The sequence below is a fragment of the Jaculus jaculus genome, chromosome 11 (genome assembly GCF_020740685.1).
Source record: "Jaculus jaculus isolate mJacJac1 chromosome 11, mJacJac1.mat.Y.cur, whole genome shotgun sequence".
In the NCBI taxonomy this organism is placed as follows: Eukaryota; Metazoa; Chordata; class Mammalia; order Rodentia; family Dipodidae; genus Jaculus; species Jaculus jaculus.
Genome location: NC_059112.1, coordinates 102,170,364 through 102,195,070, shown reverse-complemented (window position 1 = coordinate 102,195,070; position 24,707 = coordinate 102,170,364). Strand labels below are relative to the sequence as shown.

Below are 24,707 nucleotides of genomic sequence, written 5' to 3'. Positions count from 1 at the left end.
GTAAGTTCTAGGCCAGCCTGGGTTACAGAGGTAGACCCTGTTTTAAAAACAGAAGCCCATGGTGGCGCATGCCTCTAACCCCAGCACTCAGGAGGCAGAAGTAGGAGGATCGCCATAAGTTTGAAGCCACCTTGAGAATACACAGTGAATTCCAGGTCAGCCTGGGTTAGACTGAGACCCTAGTTTGAAAAACCAAAAAGGAAAAAACAAAACAAACAAACAAACTCACAGAAGCCAAGCCAGGCATGTTGGTGTTACATGCCTTTAATCCCAGTGCTTGGAAGACAGGGATAGGAGGACTGCCATGAGTTCGAGGCCACCCTGAGAATATATAGTAAATTCCAGGTCACCCTATACTAAAGTGAGACCTTACCTCACCTTCCTCGCTCCCCAAAAAGCAGAAGCAGTAAAGATAGCTGGCCAGTAAGTGTCAAGAGATTTGCCTGTCACTGGTTCCCCGACTCTGGGATTAACAAGTGCCACCATGCCCAGCTTCTTTTACATGTGATTTTTTTTTTTAATGAAATGTTTTTAATGATTTCAGGAAGCTGACTGGCTGTCGAGATGGAGCATGTGATACAGCTGGACCAAGCTGGTAGCATCATCGATCAAATCTCTCTGAATCTGGTCAACAAGCAAGCCAATCTTTTTCTTATTTACAATATACCAAGTCATTCCACCAAAGTGTCTTGTTGAGCGTAAGAGGTCGTACTTCCCATGTCTGTCTATATCTTCATAGGTCTGGTGATGAAGCTTGATATAATCAGCAGAATCTGGCTCAAACTGGGCAACACAAAGATTGAGGATGTCAACATGTCGATCCTTGCTATACATGGTCTTAAGGTTTTCTTCCTTGAAAATTACAGTTGTCAAAACCCTACGACCTTTCTTTGGAAAATATATTTGTATCACCCGATCACGTTCTTCCCAAGAGGCTTTACGAAGTGTGCCATTTGGTTCTCTGACAACAAAACGTTCCCGGTTTGGTACATGATTTATCAGTAAAAACATATTTGTTCGTTTCTGTTCCTTCCAAAATCTTATCTTCAGCTAGCACATCATCTATGGGTGTTCGCTCTTCCAGAACCGGTGGCATTTTTAATCGTACTTTAGCGGCCTCAACTGCCTGTCTGGTAGCCTCTTCCAGCTGTGCCTGGTTCATCAGCTTGTAGGTTGGTGGCTTCAGTTTCTGTACAGCTGGCGTAAAAGTCTTCTGCAGGTCCAGGCCTGTCATCTTGACGAGGATGCTTTGGACTTCTTCATCCATAAATGTCGGTCTCTTCATCTCTGCAGTACTAGACTCCGCCTGGGAGCCGAGGCCCAGGCAGCGTCTGCAGCAGAGCGGCGGCTGGGGCTGCGCTCCAGCTCGGATACGGAGCCGCTGTGAGTGCCGACAGCCCGACAGCAGCCTCCACAGCAACGCACGGGTTCTGAAGGCCGCCATGATGACCCAGGCTACAGGTGAATTATTTTTTAAAAGATATTTTATTTACTTATTTATTGGGGGGGGGCGATAGAGAGAGAATGGGTGTGCCAGGGCCTCTAGCCATTGCAAAGGAACTCCAGACACATGGACCAGTTTGGCAATATGGATTACATGGGTAACGCACAATCAAACCTTGGTCCTTAAGCTTTACAAGTGCCTTAGCTGCTAAACCATCTCTCCAGCCCGACACATGGATTTTAAGGTTTTTGTGCTTGCAAGGCAATCATTCTACTGTCCAAGCTATGCCCAGCTCAGCATGTGATTTCCCAAACCCCTGAGGCAGGATCTCACTCTAGCCCAGGCTGATCTGGAACTTATTCTGTAGCCTCAAACTCATGGTGATCCTCCTACCTCAACCTCCTGTGTTCTTGAAGTATAACACTGACTAGGATTTTCCTCTTTAACAGCAAGAAAGAAAAGCCAGGCGTGGTGGCACACACCTTTAATCCCAGCACTAGAACTTATAGGCTATCCTCTTTGCTGCACCTTACCTTACTATTCTTAATTTTTACTATCATTAAAAGGTGACATGATGAACTCATTCCTCTACTCAGTGATATTGTCATTAGTATTAAGACTACTTAGCTTGGAGATTATATATAACATACACACACATATATAGTTGAATTATAGTAATACAATGTTTAATTCTTTTTTTAAAATTTCACCCATGCTCTTTATGATTCAGGTGAATAATAGACATCGTGTTTAATTCTAATTTTCACAAAGATTTTTAAGTCAGGTGTGGTGGCATACACCTTTAATCACAGCCCTTGGAGGCAGAAGTAGAAGGATTGCTGTGAGTTTGAGGCCGCCCTGAGACCACATAGTGAATTCTAGGTTAGCCTGGGCATGGTGGTGCATGCCTTTAATCCTAGCACTTAGGAGGCAAATGTAAGAAGATTGCTGTGAGTTCCAGACTACCCCGAGACAAATTCCAGGTCAGCCTGGGCTAGCACAAGGTCCTACCTCAAACAACAAAACAAATAAATAAATACCATCTTTAAAAGAAAAATGACCATGGTGGCTCACCTTTATAATGTTAACACTTGGGAGGCTGAAATATGAGACTTGTCAGGAATTGGAAGCCAGCCTGGCCTAGGGTGAGAGCATGCCCCAAACAAACACAAGCTGCAGTGATCATTAAGGTAAGACTTTTCTTCTCCTGTAGTACTAGAAATTGAACTTGGGTTCTCATATATAATAGGTAAACATTCTGCCACTGATCCATCCCCCCAGACTTCTAAAAGTTGCAACTTTTTAAATCATTTTAATTACCCTAACTTCTGGGCTGGTGTTGCAGTCAGGTTCAAACTGCTAGCAGAAATCACCCAACCACGACCAGCTTGTGGGAAAAGAGGTTTATTTTGGCTTACAGACCTGAGGGGAACCCACATAATGACAGGGGAAAGCAATGGCATGAGCACAGGGTGGACATTTCCCCCTGGCCAATAGCAACAGGAGAGTGTGCCAAACAATGGCATGGGGACACTGGCTATAATACTCATAAGCCTGCCCCCAACAATGCATTGCCTCCATGAAGCATTAGTTTCCAAATCTCCATCAGCTAAAATCTAAGTTTATGGGGTCACCTGAATCAAACCACCACAGCTGGAGAGATGGCTTAGAGGTTAAGGAGTTTGTTTGCAAAGCCTAAAGACCCATGTTCAACTCTCCAGAGCCCATATAAGCTAGACACACAAGGTGATGCATGCATGCAAGGTCACACATGTGCACAAGATTGTAGTGGCTGAAGGCACTCAAATGCTACTTCTCTTTCTCATTAAAATTAAAAAAAATCTCCTAACTTCTATCCCTGCTCATTATAAATTTCATAAATGTACAGGCCTGGAAGGATGGTTTAGCAGTTAAGGTGTTTTCCTGTGAAGCTGAAGGACCCAGGTTCAATTCTCCAGATCCCAAATAAGCCAGATGTGTATGATAGTACATTCATCTGGAGTTTGTTTCTCCGGTGGCTTGAGGCCCTGGCATACCCATTTTCTCTCTTTCCTTCTCTCCTTCCCTATCTCTAATAATAAAAAAATTAAATATATATATTCTTTTTATAAATGTACAAACTGGGTTATCAAACTAAATACATGGCTTATACTTTATTCAGCAAATCTCCTATCACTAGGTAGTTGGATAACTTCCAAATTTTCTGTGTGTGAGTTACATATATTATGAGGGAAAAGAAAACTTTTCCTTTATTTTGACAACACTTCAGACAAAACTCTGCTTTGCACATTTTCTTGAGACTATACCCCACCATGTTGCCCAGGTTGTTCTCAAAAATCCTCTAGCTTCAGCCTCATGACTGGGATTACAAGCATAAAGCACTGTGCATGGCTAAAAATTATGTTTTAACAGACCATAAAACCATTAAGGTTCCAGTGTTTTCTTGAAAGCAATTCATAATGTCATAAAATTTTACCATACCAAGTCTCTCTGTTTTTTTCTTTAGCTTCTCTTTCATATTTCTCAAGTGTCCTTTTATCAACCATTCCAGTCAAATACCTGAAAATTGTTAAAGAAAGTGAACAATTACCCACAAATTACTCAGGGAAGTAAGGAAAACTTTAAAGCCCTTGAAGGCAATTTCAACTCCAGAAAATAGCTATTTTAAAGTAAATCACCACAAATGATACTGAAATCATGGAAAGTTTAAGTAAACAAAGGGTATTGCATAGTCTCAAATCAGATAAAGGAAAAAAACTAACACTGTATAGTAGAAGACACTGACAGAGACAGAACCTTAAGCAAGTAGACTCAGCTCAGTACTTTATAAAACATACTAAGTAAAACATGATTACTGATATCAAGGAACCCCACAGAAAAGAACACAGCATATCTTTCTGTGATACTTATCTAGCTATAATGAAACAATACAAATTAAAAAAAAAAAAAAAACTTTTTTGAGGTAGGGTCTCACTCAAGCTCAGGCTGACCTGGAACTCACTATATAGTCTCAGGGTGGCCTTGAACTCATGGAGATCCTCCTACCTCTGCCTCCCAAGTGCTGGGATTAAAGGCGTGTGCCACCACACCTGGCCTGAAAAAGGAAAAAAAAAAAAAAATATATATATATATATATATATATATATATATATATATTTTTTTTTTTTTTTTTTTTTTTTTTTCTCTGAAAAATATTCTTGAAATAACTGGTCAGTTAGAGAGATGGCTCAGGGGTTAAGAGCCCTTCCTGTGTAAGTGTGCAAGCCTCAGGACCCACATCAGCAGCTGGATATGGCCACATAAGTCCATAACCCCAGTTTAGTGGGGAGAAGAGAATAGAATTTGTGGGGGGGGGGGGGAGGAAGCTCTGGGATCACTAAGAGTCTTTTGCTGAAAAAGGATGAGCAGAAGAGCAAGAATAACAATACCCAAAGTTCTTTTAAGCAAGCACACCATCACAGTGCATATACACCACACACACAGTTACTAATGTCATGAAGGATAAGGAAAGACAGAAAAAGTCACAGGTTGAGACTATTGAGATATAGCAACTAAATGTCGTGTGACATTTAAATATGGGGAATGACTGTCAGATATGGTTTCTACTTAATGCCAGAGGCTATACAATCCGAGCAGACCAAGACCTCCATTTTTTGGGAGATAGAGGAGGAGAGAATGGGCACACTAGGGCCTCCAGCCACTGAAAACAAACTCCAGATGCATGTGCCCCCTTGTGCATCTACCTTATGTGGGTCCTGGAGACAGCTTTCAGAAATACATTTAACTAATATTCCAGTGATTAAAATCCTAACAATGATTACAACACAAAAATTACCTCACCTCAGCTTCTCTAGAGATGATTTATTAATTTCTCTTAACTTGAAGAGAGGGTCACTTATTTTGCTTCTTTTGTATTGCTACAGGAATGCTTACATTGCCTGATATTAATTCAGTCTTAAAAATTATACTGTACCATTAAAAGATGTACTGGGTTTTTTGTTTGTTTCCAACTCTGGCAGCCCCCTCCTGTAAGGAGCTTGTTTTCTTTCCCTCTCACTCTAAGATAAACTTTATTCTAATAAAGTACTTTCCAGCCTCTTATTTCCTTAATTGGTAGAGAATACGAACCCAGAATCCCTAGACAGTATCATTTTGGGGGACTCATTACGGTTTCCAGACATCTCAACACAGATTTGCAGTGTGAGTAGCAAGACTAGACTTGGGGGTACATCACACGTGCCACAAACTAAGGACTGCTTTAGACCCTTCCCAGTTTCCACTGACCCTCCAGACAAAAGGGCCAGAGGCCCTGACTATACCTGTGATCCTCCAGAAGACCTTAAGCTGCTCTTCAGATGCCAACTGGCTCAAACCCAAGGTAAGGAAGTTGACTACCTCTGACATTTAAGGTGCTTAAAAATGAGCAGCCCTGGGCTGGAAAAATGGCTTAGCAGTTAAGGCGCTTGCCTGCAAAGCCAAAGGACCACGGTTCAATTCCCCAGGAACCACATGCACTGTGGCACATGCCTCATTTGTTCGTTTGCAGCGGCTGGAGGCCCTGGTGTGTCCTTCCTTTCTTCTTTCTCCCTCCTGCCCTCTCAAATAAACAAATAAATAAAAGTAAAATATTAAAAAAAAAAAAGTAACCCTTGTTCCAACTTGGTATTACCATACCTCAGTATAGCAATGACAATTGTCTTTCCAGTTTTCTGTCTTAATAAGCTGATTCCTTGACACTTCTATCTCAATTTTTTGTTACTAACACTCCTTTGTGTGTATTTCAGATACAGTTCTAAATGCCAAAAATATAAAAGAGACAGACACTCCAGGGACCAAAAGCTGACCATCTAACCAAAATGTTCTACCATAGGCTTGTAGCTAGCCCTCCCTACAGTTAACCAGAAAAACCCTAACTACTGTAGCCTAACATCGCTCCCCACTAGCATTCAGCACTTTTGAGTGGTCATCAGCCCATTTCCCTAAGAGCAGTCAGGGTGGCCTCTGAAAGGGGGGTTGAAACAGCGCAGGAGACAGCTGTCTGGGTTAAGTGGATCAGGAAAAGAGCTGAGCCGCTGATAATACAAGATGGTGGAAGGGGGCGGTAGCGTCTTGCTGGCATAGACAAACTCCTGCAGCTCGTCCTGAACCCGTGTAGTACTGGATGCATTGAACCCATCATCATCATCTCTCACCTTCACTCAAGCCAACCAATCACACACTCAGGACAGGTGAGCTTTCCCCTTTCAATGAAGGTTTAGTTCCCACAAAAACCGTCGGTTTGGGGGCTGGAGAAATGGTTTAGCCATTAAGGTATTTGCCTGCAAAGCCAAAGGATCCTGGTTTGAGTCTCCAGGACCCATGTAAGCCAGATATAGAAGGGGGTGCACGTATCAGAAGTTCATTTGCAGTAGCTGGAAGTCCTGGCGAATTCATTCTCTCTCTTTCAAATAAATAAATAAATAAAATATCTTTTAAGAATTATTTCTCAAAAAGTAGGCCTTTTTCAGCTCTGGAAGCCCCTCCTCTGTGAGAAGCTTGCTTTTTCCTTCTTTCCCTCTTACTCTAAAATAAATTTTATTCTTTAAAAGTTAAAAAAAAAAAAAGACAGACTTACATTATTTGTCCTCCAATGGTTGACTTGCCTGCATCTAAAAGTAACATCAATAAAATGTAAACCGTAAGTCAAAGCTAGCAAAACTAACAATGCAAGCAACAAGTACAGTTACTATCTAGCAAGTATAATCAAACCTTGTCAAAGCAACTAAACTGTTATAGGAATTTGAGGTAGAAAGCCTAGAGACCTTCTCCCTTGGACAACAAGGGTACTAAGACTCAGAAATATTTTACTGATAATAAAACACAGGTTCTAGGGGCTGTAGAGATAGCTTGGTGGTTAAAGGCATTTGCTTGCAATGCCTGACAGCCAGGGTTCAATTCTCCAGTACCCAGATAAAACCAGATGCACAAAGTGGCACATGCATCTAGAGTTCGTTTGCAGTGGCAGTAGGCCCTGGCATACCCATTCTCTCTCTCTCTCTCCAATAAACAAATATTTTTAAAAGGCAGGTTCTAGCTGGGCATGGTGGCACATGCCTTTAATCCCAGCACTGGAGAAGCTGAGGTAGGTGAACTGCTGTGAATTTGAGCCAACCTGAGACTCCATAGTGAGTTAAAGGATAGCCTGGGCTACAGTAAGAGCATACCTGGGGGGGGGAGGGGATGTAGGGGAGGTGAAGGTCCTTCAGCAACAAAACACTGCCTAAGCAGAATCCGAGAGAACAAAACAGCAACAGCAGCTGAAGAGCAGGAGCTGTTTATGACAGGTAGTCATCCTCCCCACCTGACCCTACCTAATGACAACTTCCACACATACAGACGAGATACCATGATAATTGCTTTTGGCCTCTCCCTTTTCACCTTCCCAAATCCCCCTACACTGAATTTCCTTCTTTTTAATGAGTCTCTCTTCTATTTGATGTTCCTTTTTGAGACGGATCTCATGTAGCTCAGGCTGACTTTGAACCTGATTCTTGTACCTCTACCACCCAAGTTCTGGGATTACAGATGTGCCCCATCATGCTGGGCCATATTATGGCATCTTTCTTTCATTTCAAACAGAATATGCATTCCTTTCTACATTTCAAAGTTTCTTCTATAAAAGGAGTTTAGTGTGTCATATTGAGGGGGAAAAAAGGCAGGCATGACAGGACCTATCTGTAATACCTGAACTAAGGCTGAGACAAGAAGAGCATGCATTCAAGGCCAGCCCGGGCCACATACATGGTCCCTACCTCAATAAATAGGCTAGAACCAAAAAAAAAAAAAAAAAAAACAGAAAAAAAAGGGGTTGGGGGAGTGTCCCTGGAAGAAAAATATCACAGACTCCTTGTATTTTCTTAATACAATTTTGAGGATGTTAGAAAACATCTAATTAAGTGCAATTTTGTTTGGTTTGACTAAATGAGAAACTTGACAAGGGCCCAGAAATAATTTCTTTCTTCACACAAAATTAAACTGACTACTAATAAGGTTAATCCCACTAAAATGAATAAATTAAATGTTCAGGTGAAAAACACACCCATTTTCTAGGATATTAATTAATATCAGCCTGCTAAACCATCATCAATGGCTTACAGACTAATTATCCATCCCATTTATGTCAGCTTACTTTCTTCCCACCTCTATGCTATTACATAATTGTTCTTCTACCAAAACTTAATAAAATACCTGCATTTATTTATTTATTTATTGCCAGAAGAGATCTCACAAGTTAAAAACAACAACAAAGCATTTAGCATGTGTGACCCTGGGGTCAACCCTGTACTTACTTTTATACACACACACACCATTTTAGATTATTTCAGTTCAGGGTCAACTAACTTCTCCAAGTTCCCTTATAAATAACATGATCTGATGTGATGGACCCATTGATTTTGCTCATGCTTCATAACTGCTAAAATACAACTTACCTACATGCCCAATGAACACAACATTTACATGTTCTTTTTTAGGAGCACCTGGTGGTGCAACCACCGATTTAGGTTTTGGCATTTCTTCCTCCTCCTCCATCATTTCTTGGGTGCTTTCTTCTGGTTGCCTTCCATCTCCCAAGGAACCGCCCCCCGGCTCTGCTTCACTTATTTCTTCTTTGTGCTCCCACGATTCTTCTGGGGACATTTCTGTCTCTCCATTTTCTACTGAAGAAACACATTCTAACTCAATTCTGGAAAAGACTTATGTTAAAGCATGTTTAAACACATCTGCTAGCAGTTCAAACAAATAAATGGAATATGTAAGTTTAATCTCCTAATGTCCAGAGACACAAAAAGAAAATCCACACCCCAGTTTGAGGCTCGATTCCCCTGGACCTACATAAAGTCAGATGCACAAGGGGGCTTAGGGGTCTGGAGTTCGTTTGCAGTGGCTGGAAGCCCTGGCGTGCCCATTCTCTCTCCTCTCTCTCTCTGCCTCTTTCCGTCACTCTCAAATAAATAAGTAAAAAAAAAAAAAAGAGCCAGGCGTGGAGGTGTGCACCTTTAATCCCAGCACTTGGGAGGCAGAGGTAGGAGGATTGCTGTGAGTGTGAGGCCACCCTGAGACTCCATGGTGAATTCCAGGTCAGCCTGGGCTAGAGTGAGACCCTACCTCAAAAAAATAAAAATAAAAATAAGGAAAATCCACATAACAGAGGATACTACCACCACCTACCCACACTCACACACAAAGCAGGAAAATCCTTTCACAACTGAAATACTAAGTTTTCATGCTGGCCTCACTGCTCACAGCAAAACTGATTCAGAGACCTTGGGAGACATCTAGACCAGTAAGGCTGCATTTCCTTAGGGCAAACCAAATGTAAACAAGAGGCCTAATACTCCCAGTAGCCCAGCTCTTCCAGTGGGACAAAAGTTCAAGACCAGAACACAGGGAACCAGAGAAAGGTATAGTGTCCCTCAAGCATGAGAACCCAAGTTCGATCTCTCAGTACCCACATAAAAACTGAGTGTAGTGTCACATGCCTGCACCCCAGTGATGTGGATTTCTGCAACTTATATGTGAGGAGAATATCAGAGTTTGTACTCTGGCTTTTTCATGCCTACACACATACAAACATGCACACAAAGCAGGGTGTGGCAGCTCACGTCTTTAATCCCAGCACTGGGGAGGCAGAGGTAGGAGGACCACCATGAGCTTGAAGCCACCCTGAGACTACATAGTGAATTCTAGGTCAGCCTGGGCTAGAGCAAGACCCTACTTCGGGGAAAAAAAAAAAAAAAAAAAAAGGCACACAACATGCACATTCACAAAAACACACCACCAAGCAAAAAATTTATGGGAGCTGGGGAGATCATTTAATGGTTAAAGGTGCTTGCCCCATAAACCCGCCAACAGAGTTCAAAATCCCAACAAGCATGTAAAAAGTGAGACACATAGTAACTCTTACTTACGTAATCCCAACAGGTCTATGGCAATGGGAAGTAGAGTTAAGAGAGTCCTGAACCTCACAAACCAACTACTTTGGTCTTCCCAGTGGCAAAACACGAGAGACCCTGTCTCAAACAAGGTTGAGAGGACTAATATCCTGAGGCTGTCCTCTGACCTCCACATACATGTGGCAGTATGCAGGCACCCACCTCAAACACAAATAATAAAATCCTAACACAGAGAAAGTGTAAAAGGATTTAGGAAATATATTTCCTTTATTTTTTATTTTTTTGAGGCATGGTCTCACTTTAGCCCAGGCTGGCCTCAAACTCATGGTGATTTTCCTGCGTGCCATGCCTGGCTCCCATTTCCTTTTCAAATAGTAAGACTTTGGCATCCTTTTAAGAGTAATAAAGTAATAAACAGGAAGTGAAATTCTGACAAAGTGAATGGAACAAGTACAACTATTTAAACTGACCACTGCAATTCCATTTGCAATCACTGTATTTGTCAAGACACTGTTAAATAAATGCTAATAGCAAGAACATAGGCATTACAATGATCAGAACTTACATTTGCATCTTAAATCTGGAGAAAGTTTCATACTACTGTATTAATATGGTCAGAAATTGTCTTACCAACAGGTTCTGAAAGTTCCATGCTAACAGCTGAATTTGAACCTAGAGAAGAGATTGAGATATAATATATACATTTACAAACCAGTATCTAGCTTTACACACCACAGACAACTTCATGTTTTCTTGAGTAGGCTTCCAGAGAACCACATAAATAATTACCTTCACACAAGGACTGTTCTTCTTGAGAGGACTCCACAGGTGCTGTTTAACAGAAAAAAGTTTGATTAGAAATTAACCTGTAGCTTGTTTTACCTATCTTTTTTTGTTTTGTTTTGTTGTTGTTTTCCAAGATAGGGTCTTGCTCTAGCCCAGGCTGACCTGTAGTCTTAGGATGGCCAGGCATGGCGGCACATGCCTATAACCCCAGCACTCAGGAGGCAGAGATAGGAGGATCTGTGAACTCAAGGCCAGCCTGGAAGTATAAATAAGTTCCAGGTCAGCCTGGGCCAAAGTGAGACCCTACCTAAAAAACCATACACACACACACACACAAAAGAAAGAAGAAAGGAAGAAAGGGAGGGAGGGAAAGGAAAAAGACAAAAAGTGATTCCTATTATGCCAGCTTTGTCTACTCTAGAACTCTTAAAAGCATTAATTCAGATTCCAGTTGTCAAACTGCAAATCCACATATGGTGTCCCTGAAAGCTGTAGGAGAACTATGTATGTTAAGTCTGTTTTTATATTTGGTTAATGTAAATGACATTTGTATATGAAAAATGCTCACATATTCCCAAGACAGAAATATGCCAAAAAAATTGACATCACATGATTCATATAGTAATGTAAAATTGTAAATTTGTAACCTATAAAACTCATATTTAAACTGGGCATGGTAGTACATGCCTTTAATCCCAGCATTTAGGAAGCAAGAGGTAAGAGGATCACCATGAGTTTGAGGCCAGCCTGAGACTACATAGTGAATTCCACGTCAGCCTAGGCTACAGCAAGAATCTACCTTGGGAGAGGGAGGAACAAATATCTAAAACCACTGCCCAGAATGTATTACCACCTAACAAGAATCAACACAGAAAGACTGACACATACCTGTAATCCCAGCACTTTGGAGGTAGAGGCAGAAAGATCAGAGTTCACAGCTAGTCTGGATTACATGAGACCCTGATTCAAAAAAAAAAAAACAGAACACCAAACCTCCCCCACCCCCACAAACAAACGGTGGCAATGCAGTATCCTATCAAGGATCAAACTCAGGACCTGTTACATACTTGGCAAGTGTTCTACCAGTCAGCTACATTCCCAACCTCAGACTTCAGAATCTGGGATTACAAGCAAGCACCATTATGCTCAGCATGTATATGATTATTTTAAATATTGTGCATCTGGCTTTATGGGAACAGCACAGAATTGAACCCAGGCTTCAAACTTTGTTATCAAGAGCCCTTTATTGATGACCCATCTCTGCAGCTCCATTAAGTACTGTTTTTGCTTTGTGTGTGGTATACACATGCATGTTTTTTACAAGCTATAGTCAAATGTCCTCCCTCTATTGCTCTGAAACTTATTTTTAAGACAGTCTCTCACTGAGCCTGGAGCTCACAGGTTCACCCAGACAAGCAGTCAGCATGCCCTGTGGAACTCAGGTCTCTACCTCCACCCAGCATTGAGATTAGAGGTGCACACCACTATGCCCAGCATTTTACCTGGGTTCTGGGGATCTAAACTCAGGTCCTCATGCTTGCAAGGGATGCATTTTACCCAGTGAGCCATCTCTCCAGACCTTTTCAAGATTTTTTGAGAAGTGATATGCTCAGAGCATCAGGAAGAATGTTCTGAATGAATGCACTGATGTGAGAGGCACTGCTAGCAACAAGACCCACAGTTATCACCACTGCAAGGAAGCACACCTTTGAGCAATGTGGACAGTGCACACAGCAGAAGCAACACCTGGTAGAAGTCAGGAGAAAGGAAGAGTAGGAGAGATGGTTCAATGGTTAAGGCATTTGCCTGCAAAACCTAATGACTCAAGTTTGATCCCCTGGCACCCATGTAAAGCCAGATGCACAAATCAGTGTATGCATCTGGAGTTCACTTGCAATGGCTAGAGGCCCTGATGTGCCTATATCCTCCCCCCCCCCCCACACACACACTGGGTATGGTGGCACATGCTTTAAATCCCAGCACTGGAGAGGTAGAAGGATTGCTGTGATAAGTAAGACATTAGCAGATACGAGGTGGAATAGGTAAACTACAGTTGCAAATGGACACAAACTGTAGTCTTCACACAATAGAGGTGACTTCTGTTCTGCTTTTCTCTTTCTTTCTTTTCTTTTGGTTATTTGTGTTTTTTACAAGCTGTAGTCTCTAGCCCAGGCTGACCTGTAACTCACACAGTGATCCTCCTACTTCTGCCTTCCAAGTGCTGGGATTAAAGGATGTCACCATGCCCAGCTTGTTTTGTTTTTAAGGCAGGGTCTCATTGTAGCCCAGGCTGACCTCAAACTCACAGTGATTGGCCTAAGCTAATTCCTGAGTGCTGGAATAAAGTCACTAGTCATCAAGCCTGGCTTTAAAAAAAAGGGGGGGGGGGCTGGAGAGATGGCTTAGCGGTTAAGTGCTTGCCTGTGAAGCCTGAGGACCCCGGTTCGAGGCTCGGTTCCCCAGGTCCCACGTTAGCCAGATGCACAAGGGGGCACACGCATCTGGAGTTCGTTTGCAGAGGCTGGAAGCCCTGGCGCGCCCATTCTCTCTCTCTCTCTCTCTCTATCTGTCTTTCTCTCTGTGTCTGTCTCTCTCAAATAAATAAATAAATAATTTAAAAAAGGGGGGGGGCTGGTGAAATGGCTTAGTGGTTAAGGGATTTGCCTACAAAGCCAAAGGACCCAGGTCCAATTCCCCAGGACCCACATAAACCAGATGCACAAGGTGGCACAGGCATCTGGAGTTCATTTACATTGGCTGAAGGCCCTGGTGTACCCATTCTCTTTCTCATTCTCTCTTAAATAAATAAATTTAAAAAAATTAAAATAGGTCTCCTGGGCTGGGGATATATATAGCTCTGTTGGTAGAACACCTGCCAAGCATGCATTAAGCCCTGGATGCTATCCCCAAAACAGCATAAAACTGGGTATTGTGGTGTGTGCTGAAGTGGAAGTGGGCCCAAAGTTCAAGGTCATCCTCAACAACACAGGTAGTTAGAGACCAGCCGTGGCTACATGAACCCTATCCCAAGTATATTTGGTGTATATACTCATTTTGCAGTGCTGAGATTACAGTTGTGTGTTACTTTGGCTGGTCTTCCTTTCCTGTTTTGAAGAAAACTGTAAGAATAAGGAAAACTTACACCTCAGAACAAGCCAGTCAGTGACACAAGTTCATAAGCTGTTTAAGAAGGAGGTAGTACAGCCGGGCGTGGTGGCGCATGCCTTTAATCCCAGCACTCGGGAGGCAGAGGTAGAAGGATCGCCATGAGTTCGAGGCCACCCTGAGACTCCAAAGTGAATTCCAGGTCAGCCTGGGCCAGAGTGAGACCCTATCTTAGAAAAACAAAAAACAAACAAACAAACAAAAAGAGGTAGTAGTAAAGGCAGTGATAGGACTGTTGGACTCAGCTGACCTTGCCTGTCAATTACAAGTTGTGAGATGCAGTTACTTCATTTACTAGAGTTAGGGAAATGATGTATCATCAAGCTGACAGGCCTGCTGAGAGGATTAAGTGAGAAAACACGTTTGTTTAGTATCAATTTAAGAAATGGCACCTAGTAGATAATTCACTAATGTCTGTTTCCACTTATTACATAAATACCTCCAGTTCAATTCTATCAATTAGCATTTACTGAGTACCTATTATGGGTAGACAGGGATCCAAAGAACTCCAGTGATGTAGATAGGAGTGAAGTACTGGCAATTTATCCTAATGCCAACTGACACTCCTCCTTTGTTCTTCTGTTATCTGAGAAAGTGTCCTTGCGGGCCTGGAACTTACTAGTTAGACGTGTGCACCACCATAACCAGCGACCAACTGTTTTTTTACTAAGCCTTCAAATGTTGATTATATGTTGTTTATTCTTTCAAAATGCCCTATGACATAGATACTGTAATCACTACTATTTAATATACAGACATATCAGAATTAACTGGTTTTTTTCCTAAGTTATACAAGTGCCATCCTGTCTTTCCTCAAATAGCCCCTAAAAAAAAAAAGCCTGTAGGGGCTGGAGAGATAGATGGCTTAGCGGTTAAGCCTAAAGACCCGGGTTCGAGGCTCAATTACCCAGGACTCACGTTAGCCAGATGCACAAGGGGGCACAAGCATCTGGAGTTCATTTGCAGTGGCTGGAGGCCCTGGTGCACCAACGTCTGTCTGTCTGTCTCTCTATCTGCCTCTTTCTCTGTGTCTGTCACTCTCAAGTAAATAAATAAATAAATAAAAATGAACACAAAAAAACCTGTAGCAGTAAAGCAAGCAGTGATGTAGCTACAATGTATCAAACCTCCTCTCCCTCCAAGGTAGTCTCACTCTAGCTCAAACTGACCTGGAGTTCACTATGTAGTCTCAGGGTGGCCTTGAACTCACAATGATCCTCCTACCTCTGCCTCCCAAGTGCTGGAATCGAAGGCCTGAGCCACCACACCCAGCTGTATCAATTTTCTTAAGGCAGTATAAACACTTGGATGACTGGTAGAGTGGGGTTCTCCCCTAAATGTGAGCATGTTAAAACCAAAGATACTTGGACCTCACCTCTTAAATTCTAGCACTAACTCTTCAGTTTACATATGTGCCCCATGGATGTGGCTGCAAGGGACTTCTCAGGACAATGCCATCTATCATAAGACTATCGGTGGTTGTCACGCAGCATAGTAACAATCTGTTCGTGGTTTTGTCTTTTAAACATCCTCCAATCTAGGACATTTGTAAGCATGCAGAACTTACAGAGGCAAAGAGAACATCAAGTGCTTATGCATGTTAATGATGAAACTAAAAGACTTCAAAGCAAGCTGAACATAGCTTCCTACAGTCAAGGGGGAAAACTCTCCATTCAGGTCACTGGTCACAAAAACCAAATGCAAAGCTAGTGACATCTGTGTACCAAAGATTTTGGAATGAGCCAGAAAAACCACAGGGTATATAACAAAATGCTCTTTAAACTTGATATGATTGTATGTAGTTGTCACACACATAGTTAATTCTTGCTCATTCATTTTATTTCATAAAGCACATGGCATTCAATTTTACTGGCTACTAATGAGCCTGGATTTAGAGTGTTTCTAGATGCTCTCAATTATGGAGCAAGACCACCGAGGCCTATTTTCTCACTTCCTGCATAGTTCATTCTCTGCTCGAGAAAGAAGCTAGCAACCATCCTAAGAAATGAAGCTGTGCCTTCAAGTTTTCTTAGCTTTAAGTTCAAGTTCAGAAACACACCTTTACTAAGCACTTTTAAACCTATGTGGGGAACACTGTCAGAGCGCACCAGCGAATACAATGATCATATCCCCCTCAAAAAACACCACCACAATGATCATACTCCACATTAAAAGGCCTCAATGTCAGATAGAGGAGGAAAGAACTAGCTAATGCTACTGCAGTACCCAGATTTAAAATGATAAGTGAGGAGTCTTGCCATGTTGTCATCCAAGTTAACTAAAACAGTAATCTGTAATCCCAGCACTTGGGAGGCTGAGCCATGAAGTTAAAGTAGCCTGGGCTATAGAGGGAGTTCCAGGTCATCTTGGGCTACAATGAGACCCTGCCTCAAAACACATTTAATTCTGGGCTGGAGAGATGACTTAGTGGTTAAGGTGCTTGCTTGTGAAGCCTGAAGTCCTAGGTTTGATTCCCCAGTACTCACGTAAGCCAAGGTGGTGCATCTGGACTTCATTTGCAGTGGCTAGAGTCCCTGGCATGCCCATTCTCTCCCTCTTGCTAATAATTTTTTTTTTTTAAGGGCAAAATAAAACATTTCTTCTTCTGTGCTAGAGATCAGACCCAGGGCCTTCTGCACACTAGGCAAGGACTCTGCCAATGAGTTAAATTCCTACCTATGGTATAAATGTTTTAAAGGGCCAGGCGTGGTCTCACACACACAAAAAAAAGTTTTAAGGCTTTATCAAGGACCAAAGTACTTGAACATGGAGACTATGACTTGGCCAGATTACATAAATTGGTCAAGGCCATATACATAGGTAATAAAGGCTGTATTTTGATCCAAACTATATGTCTTAAGCACAAATGCTTGGTTAATTCTTCAAAAATGCTTAATCAAGACAATTATAATGGTGCATGCCTATAACCTCAGCACTTCAAAGGCTAACTCAAGAAGATCATGAATCCAGTTCACTCTTGCCTACATAGTAAAACTCTACCTCAAAAATCATCACAAAGCCCAGGGTGGTGGTGCACACCTTTAATCCCAGCATGAGGGAGGCAGAGGTAGGAGGATCACTGTGATTTCAAGGCCAGCCTGAGTCTACACAGTGAATTTCAGGTCAGCCTGGGCTATAGCAAGACCCTACCTCGAAAAAACAACAATGAAAAAGAAAAAAAAACAACAAAGTTACTGGCTGCCAGGCGTGGTGATGCACGCCTTTAATCCCAGGAGGCAGAGGTAGGAGTACTGCCATGAGTTTGAAGCCACCTGAGACTACATAGTCTCCCCCAACCCAACAGGGTCTCCCTCTAGCCAGGCTGAATTGGAATGCACTATGAAGTCTCAGAGTAGCCTGGAATTCACAATGCCGGGTGCTGGGATTAAAGATGTGCGCTACCATGCCCGGCTAAAATCTTTTTTAAATTTTTATTTATTTGAGAAAGAGCGAGCGAGAGAGAAAGAGAATGGATGTGCCAGGGCCTCCAGCTACCGCAAATGAACTCTAGACGCATGCGCCACCGTGTGCATCTGGCTTACATGGGTCCTGGGGAGATGACCTTGGGTTCTTTGGCTTTGCAGGCAAGTAAGCCATCTCTCCAACCCTCCTTTGGTTGTTATACTGCTTTTCTTGTAATTTTACCACTACATTTTTCTGCCCACCCCCATACAGTCACTTAATTTTTTACAAATTATTTACTAATTTTACTAATTATTAATATGTACTAAGACAGGTTGAAGTGTAGCTTAAATAAAGAACTAAAACTTCTTTAGCACTCGGGAGACCAGATCGTCTCAACAAAATTACACTTTTCTACACAGGCAATACTGGAAAACAGTAAACACAAACTTCATAGAGAAGTTTGCAGAGGTCTAGAGAAATAGCTTAGCAGTTAAGGCGCATGCCTGTAAAGCCTAAGGACTCTGGTTCGATTCTTCAGATCCCATGTAAGTCAGATGCACATGGTGCAACATGCGTCTGGAGTTCGTTTGCAGTGGCTAGAGGCCCTGGCACATCACACACTCTCTCTCCTTCTGTCTTTAATAAATAAATAAATAAAATAAAATCTTATAATAAAGTTTGCAGAGCATATAAAAATGCCAGTGATTTGATTCAGTTACCAAACATTCTAAAGATGAAAATGGCCATGTGTGGTGGTGACTTATGTCTTTAATTCCATCACTTGGGAGCCTGAGGCAGGAAGATCACCCTGAGTTCAAGGCCAGCCTGGGCTACAGAGTGAGTTCCAGGTAAGCCTGGTCTAGTGAGACCCTACCTTGAAAAAATAAAAATAAAATAAAAAAATGAAAATACAGCAAGTCCAGCACTCAGAACTGAGAGCAAGACTGTCAATCAATTAAGGCCCAGCTTGGAAACAGATGCAGGAAGATCACTTGAAACTAGCATGGACAATGATAGCCAGGCCCTGAAGGCAAGGGAGGTAAGGAAGGAACAAAAGTACAAAGGAAGGTTGGGGAGATACTCAGTGGGTAAAATGCATGCCATGCGAGCATTAGAACTTGAGTTCAAATCACAGCAGCCATGTAAAATGTCAGGTGAGACAGTGCAAATTGGTGAGCTCTAAATTCAGAGTTCAGCAAGAAGCCGGCTGTGGTGGCACATGTCTTAAATCCCATCACTCAGGAGGCAGAGTGTGAGGCCACCCTAAGACTACATAGTGAATTCCAGGTCAGCCTGGGCTAGAGTGAAAACCCTATGGGGGTGGGAGACTTCTGCTCAGCAAGAAACCTTGTCTCAATAAGGTGGTGGGAAAAATGGAAGACCCTGGACATCAACCTCTGCACACACATTCATACAAAAAAGTACAAAGGCAAACTAGCCAGTTAAAGTAATCTACACCAACATTTTCTTAAATGCAGCAAGAAGCAATTACAAAGTAGTACTTGGGCTGGAGAGATGGCCCAGTGGTTAAGGTGTTTGCCTGTGAAGCCTAAGAACACATGTTTGAATCTCCAGGTCCCATGTAGCCAGACACACAGTAACGCAAGTGCACAATGTCACACATGCAACACAAGGGATACACACATCTGGAGTTTGTTCACAGTGGCTGAAAGGCCCTGGCGTGCCCATTTTCTCTTTCCCTCAAAAATAAAATAATAAACTGGGCATGGTGGCACATGTCTTTAATCCCAGAACTCAGGAGACAGAGGTAGGCGGATCACTGTGAATTTGAGGCCACCCTGACACTACATACTGAATTACAGGTCATCCTGAGCTAGAGTGAGACCCTACCTTGAAACAAACCTAATAAAAATACTAGAGACTAACTGATCAAAGGGCAAATTAGGCAGCAGTGACTGCTCAAGAAACAACTATCACAAGGAGCTCTTACAGTCCCATACTAATTATAAAAACCTTTAAGAATCCAACATTATAAAGGCAAATTCCAGGGCTCTGTCAGAAAGTCCATGCTGGTTGCAGTAATTAGCTATAGGCATGCCCTTATGTTCTATTATCAAACAGAATGCTATGGTAGAAAAAGCCTTAAAACTAGTAGCTGGCAATCTGGATTCTAGATTTAACTGTGTCATTAACTCTGTGTGAGTGACCTTAGATAACAACTTAGCATGCCTAGGCTTCAGATTATTCAAAACTGAGATTGTATTACAGCTGAAATCATTTCCAGTCTTCACATTCTAAGAACCTAGTTATTCAGTCATTAAAGCAATGACACCTATCAACCAGATGAGACTTTCTGTACAGTAACAAAAGCTACTTTGTTCAAGCAATTTTAATGTCTTGGATTTCTATACTAATTCAAAAACAACAAGTTATATTAAAATATATTTTAAAAAGCCATTTTAGATTGCCCCAATAAGGTACAAAAAGAACAGTAAAACATTTTTTCTACTCCCCAAAGGAGATATGCACAGAGATTGCTTAGTATGCAATTCTTGTTTTCTTTTCCAAGTGAAATGACATACAATTACCTAGTTAGGCTATGTTTTGGAATTAAGCATCACCACTCCTAGGCTAGAGTGCTGAAAGAGGCTCAGGAAATGCTTACTGTTCCTTTCTTTGCCCCTGTAAGAATTATAATGGGAAACTGGTCCTACCTGGAGAACAGTAACAAGATGCATCTATTATCAAGCTATGCTTTACTAGAATCTACTGAAAATAAGGACAAAACTTAAGCAGTCCTGGTATAAAATAAACACCTTACAGCTAACGAGTCAGGAGGGTCACTTTGAGGCAGCCTGAGCTAGAGTTAAGTCCCAGGTCAGCCTGGGTTAGAGAGCCTCAAAGAAACAACCAAGACTCCTAGGGCCACTCTCCACCTAGTGGCAAATTGTTTCTCAAAGACTTTCAAGAATTGAGGGCAGCATACTCAAATTCTAAGTTAACATGCTAAAAACAAAACCCAAATACCCTGGACAGAGTCAGACTATCCTCTGCAGGTTGGTGGGAAAATCAAGTTGTACAAAGATAACTGGTGTCTACTTGAGCAAATTCCTGGCAAACTGGAAAACAATGGGAAAGGGGATTCTATGTGTAAATCAGAATTCAAAGAACAAGTTACTCATCGCTTGGGAGACTGAGGCCAAAGGATGGTAAGTTTGAGGCAAGAATGACTCAAAAAGACAAAAACCAAGTATTCATGAAGACAACTAGCAGAAAATAGGGCTCTCTTTAGTTTTATTCACAGACAGGGCCTATCCCTCTCTCCTTGGCTACTTCTATTGTAGGGCCCTCTTAACACCAGTCTCCACTAAACACATCTGACCCCATTCTAGACTCCTGGAGGACCACAATGTATTCATCCTGATATTCCTCCAAGTGTCCTTGCCTGTACTGGTTGTTCACTGTTAAAACAGGTATCTAAGAAAAAAAAAATTCCATTCTACTGTTAATTCACTCTGAAAGGTTATCAAATCTGTTTCATTTCTTTCTTTTCAACCAGGAAGACATTTCTTCCTCAGCAAATCAAGTTTTAAATGTTGCCCTCTACAATATTTCCTTAACTTGTCTTGGAAAGTTTGGAAAGTTGTATTTTTCATTTATTCATTGGCAGGTGTGTGTGGGGGGGGTGGTGCTCAGGGAAGACATGAGGGTCTCTTGTGATTGCAAACTAACAACCAGACACACCTGTGCCTTTTTTTTTGGTCTGCTTTGTGTGAGTAGTTGGCGAATTAAACCCGGGTTGGCAGGCTTTGTGAAGCAAGCGCTTAACCACTAGGTTGTCTCCTCAGCCCCAAGCTTTTATTTTTGTTTGTTTTCTTATGGTGATAGGAATCGAACTCAGAACCTTTCAATTGTTAGTAAATGCTCTACCACTGAGTTACACTATCCCCTGCTGTTCTTCCCCACCCCTCAAGGTAGGGTCTCACTCTAGTCCAGGCTGACCTGGCTATGTAGTCTCAGTGTGGCCTCAAACTCAACAGCAATCCTCCCTACCTGACTGCCACCCCAGTACTAGAGACGTGTGCTACCATACCCAGCCTCCCAGCTGGACTGATGACCCCCCCTCCAGGTAGGGTCTCATAATTCTAGCCCAGGCTGACCTGGAATTCACTATGTAGTCTCTCAGGGTTGCTTCGAGCTCAGTGATACTCTTACCTCTGCCTCTCAAGTGCTGTGGTTAAAGGTGTGCACCACCACGCCCAGCTTGGTCTGATTAATTTTAATTGCTGTTTTTCTATGCACTATAATTTTAGAAAAAAGTAAAAAACACAGGAATGCAGTAAGATAAATACACCAGTAAATGAAACATGCTCCAAACAAGCTTGATTCCAGTCAAAATTTCAAACACTAGTGCAGACCACTTGCCCCTAAAACCTCATGTTCAAGGCACCCATACATGTGAAACCATGAAACAAAAGCCAAGATCAAATAAGCCAAGGCAGGGAAAATTGCTGCAGACAACAATGCTTATCACTAGGGGGCTAGAGAGATGGCTCAGTGGTTTAAGTGTGCATCTTGCACAAGCAAGAGATCACAAATTTTTAGAGTCCTTTTTCAACCGCTGGTTGTGGCCATGTGTGCCTGCAACCTGTAAAATTGCTCCTACAAGGAGCAGAGAGAGCCAGAAATGGCAGAAGCTCAGGAACATATTGGCATTTGAAGCTGGCATGGGATACATGAGACCCTGTCTGGGTGTGGAATGGATCCATCAAGTGATAAGTGGTTATAACTTTGAGGACACATAAAAACATAGTCAGGGGGTTCAATTCCCTAGCCACCCACCTATCCACATCAAGCCAGACAATCTCTTTAAGTAGGTGCACACGCACACACACAATTAAAAACAAGAAGCTGAGCTGGAGGAATGGCTCAGCAGTTAAGAAGCCCACCTGCAAAACCTAATGATCAGGTTTGATTCCCCAGTGCCCACATATAGCCAGATGCAAAGTGCGGCATGCGTCTGAGTTTGTTTTCAGCAGTTGGAGGTCCTGGTACTCCCACTCTGTCTCTCTTCTCTCTCTGCTTGCAATAAATAAAATATTTAGGGCTAGAGAGAATGCTTAGTGATTAACGCACTTGTCTGCAAAGTCTAAGGACCCATGTTCAACTTTCCAGATCTCATGTAAGCCAGACACACCAGGTGAGGCAAGCACACAAGGATGCACATGCAAACAACGTGGGGAATGCATCCGAGTTCTATTACAGTGGCTGGAGGCCCTTGTGTGTCAATTCTCTCTTTTGCTCTTGCATTAATAAAGGTAGGGGGCCAAGGGAAATGGCTTAGCAGTTTCGGCATTTGCCTGTGAAGCCTAAGGACCGGGGTTCAATTCCCCAGGACCCACGTAAGCCAGATGCACAAGAGGGCACATGTGTCTGGAGTTTGTGTGCAGTGGCTCTCATAAATAAATAAAATATTTAAACAAATAAGCCAGTCTGTTGGGCTTGCCTCAATTTTTTAAAATAAATAAATCTCTCCACAAAACCAATGCTACAGAGCAGAACATTTTTAAAATGTAAATTTTGTTATCATTTACTACACTTTAGATACAATTCCTACTCCAAAGAGTTGCTGAGACTATCAGCTTTATTCTATACTCCTCTTTTTAAAAACTATTTTATTTACTTGGGGGCGGGGAGGAGAGAACAGGCACGCCAGGACCTTCAGCCACTACAATTGAACTCCAGACACATGCACCACCTTGTACATCTGGCTTGCACAGGTACTGAGGAACCAAAACTGGGTCCTTAGGCTTTACAGGCAGTGCCTTAACCACTAAGCCATTACTCCAGCCCTACACTCATCTTTCACGGCAGAGCTGAGACATGAGGTGGAAGAGTGCAAAGACCACCACTACCAACACTAGCACCCGGGAGGCTGGGCTGCTCTAGAAAGCCAAGTACCCTGATTACCACCCCGCGCTCCACCACTTCTCATTCGGAGCTGCATTTAACTGGAACTCAAGTACATTGTAAGAAAATGTTGGTCCTAGCACACAATAAACTTTGTCTTCTAAGTTTTGAGACCTATTTTTATTCATTGATTTTTGAGGCAGGGTCTTACTCTAGCCCAGGTTGACCTGGAACTCACTCTAGCCCAGGCTGGCCTCACACTCAACAGCAATCCTCCTACCTCAGCCTCCAAGCATGTGTAGCTGAGACCCTTAAAATTTTGTTTTAAATTTATTTTCAAGTAGAGAGATAGAGATCGATAGAGAATGGATACACTAGGCCTCTAGCTGCTGCAAACAAACTCCAGATGCAGGCACCACTTTGTCCATCTGGCTCACACAGGTGCTGGGGAATCAAATCCAGGTTGTTAGGCTTTGCAATCAAGTGCCTTAACCATTGAGGCATTTCCTCCAGCCAGAGACCTCTATTTTAATGACAATCACTTGGTTAATTTACTTGATTCTGTAGAAAATTGCACTTAAATAAATTATGTTCAACTACACTTAAATGAGTTCTTAATCATTCTTTGAAAACCTGAAATTTTCTATTTTCAAAGAGATTAAAACCAACGCTGAATCCCTAGTTCTGTCTTGGGATGGCTGCAGACAGGTGTATCAACAACTTGCCCATGAGATGGGACACTTGGCACCAAATCCCCTTCCTTTACTCGTTGCACTGAGCAGCACTGTATTCAAAGAAAAAAAGAAACGCAGCCAGCCTATTTCCAGGAGAAGAGGGCAGATAGTCATCACAGACAGGCACGTTTTAAAGGTCATTCTGGAGCTCTACTCTCTCTCCATAGCCACAAATGTCAGCTTAACAACAAAAGAAAACAGGGCCACAACCTTATGCCCCCCCCCAACACTTTGTGAGCTACAGTCAGGTGCTACAGCTGTCTTCTCCTTTCCCCAGAACAAGACTCATTGAATAGTCTGAACACCCAAGCCAACAATGCACACAGCTCTGCATCATAACTTAGGAAATTTTCTCCAGACATGCTACAC

At 42.3% G+C, this 24,707-nt stretch overlaps 1 protein-coding gene and 1 pseudogene across 2 annotated transcripts in view; both read right to left on the bottom strand.

Moving 5' to 3' along the window:
- The window catches only part of Gspt1 (G1 to S phase transition 1), a 44,427-nt gene that overhangs the window by 15,980 nt on the left and 3,740 nt on the right, over positions 1 to 24,707 (bottom strand). Inside the window, exons 2-6 of one of the 2 annotated variants that reach the window (XM_004652266.3) lie at positions 11,167 to 11,208; positions 11,008 to 11,049; positions 8,914 to 9,138; positions 7,059 to 7,092; positions 3,926 to 4,003 (exon numbers count right to left, since the gene is read on the bottom strand). In XM_004652266.3, coding sequence (XP_004652323.2) covers positions 3,926 to 4,003; positions 7,059 to 7,092; positions 8,914 to 9,138; positions 11,008 to 11,049; positions 11,167 to 11,208 — 421 coding nt within the window. Of the gene's footprint in view, positions 1 to 3,925; positions 4,004 to 7,058; positions 7,093 to 8,913; positions 9,142 to 11,007; positions 11,050 to 11,166; positions 11,209 to 24,707 lie in introns of both variants that reach the window. The other variant, XM_004652265.3, reaches the window with a different exon arrangement.
- Positions 358 to 1,444, bottom strand: LOC105943621 (annotated as a pseudogene).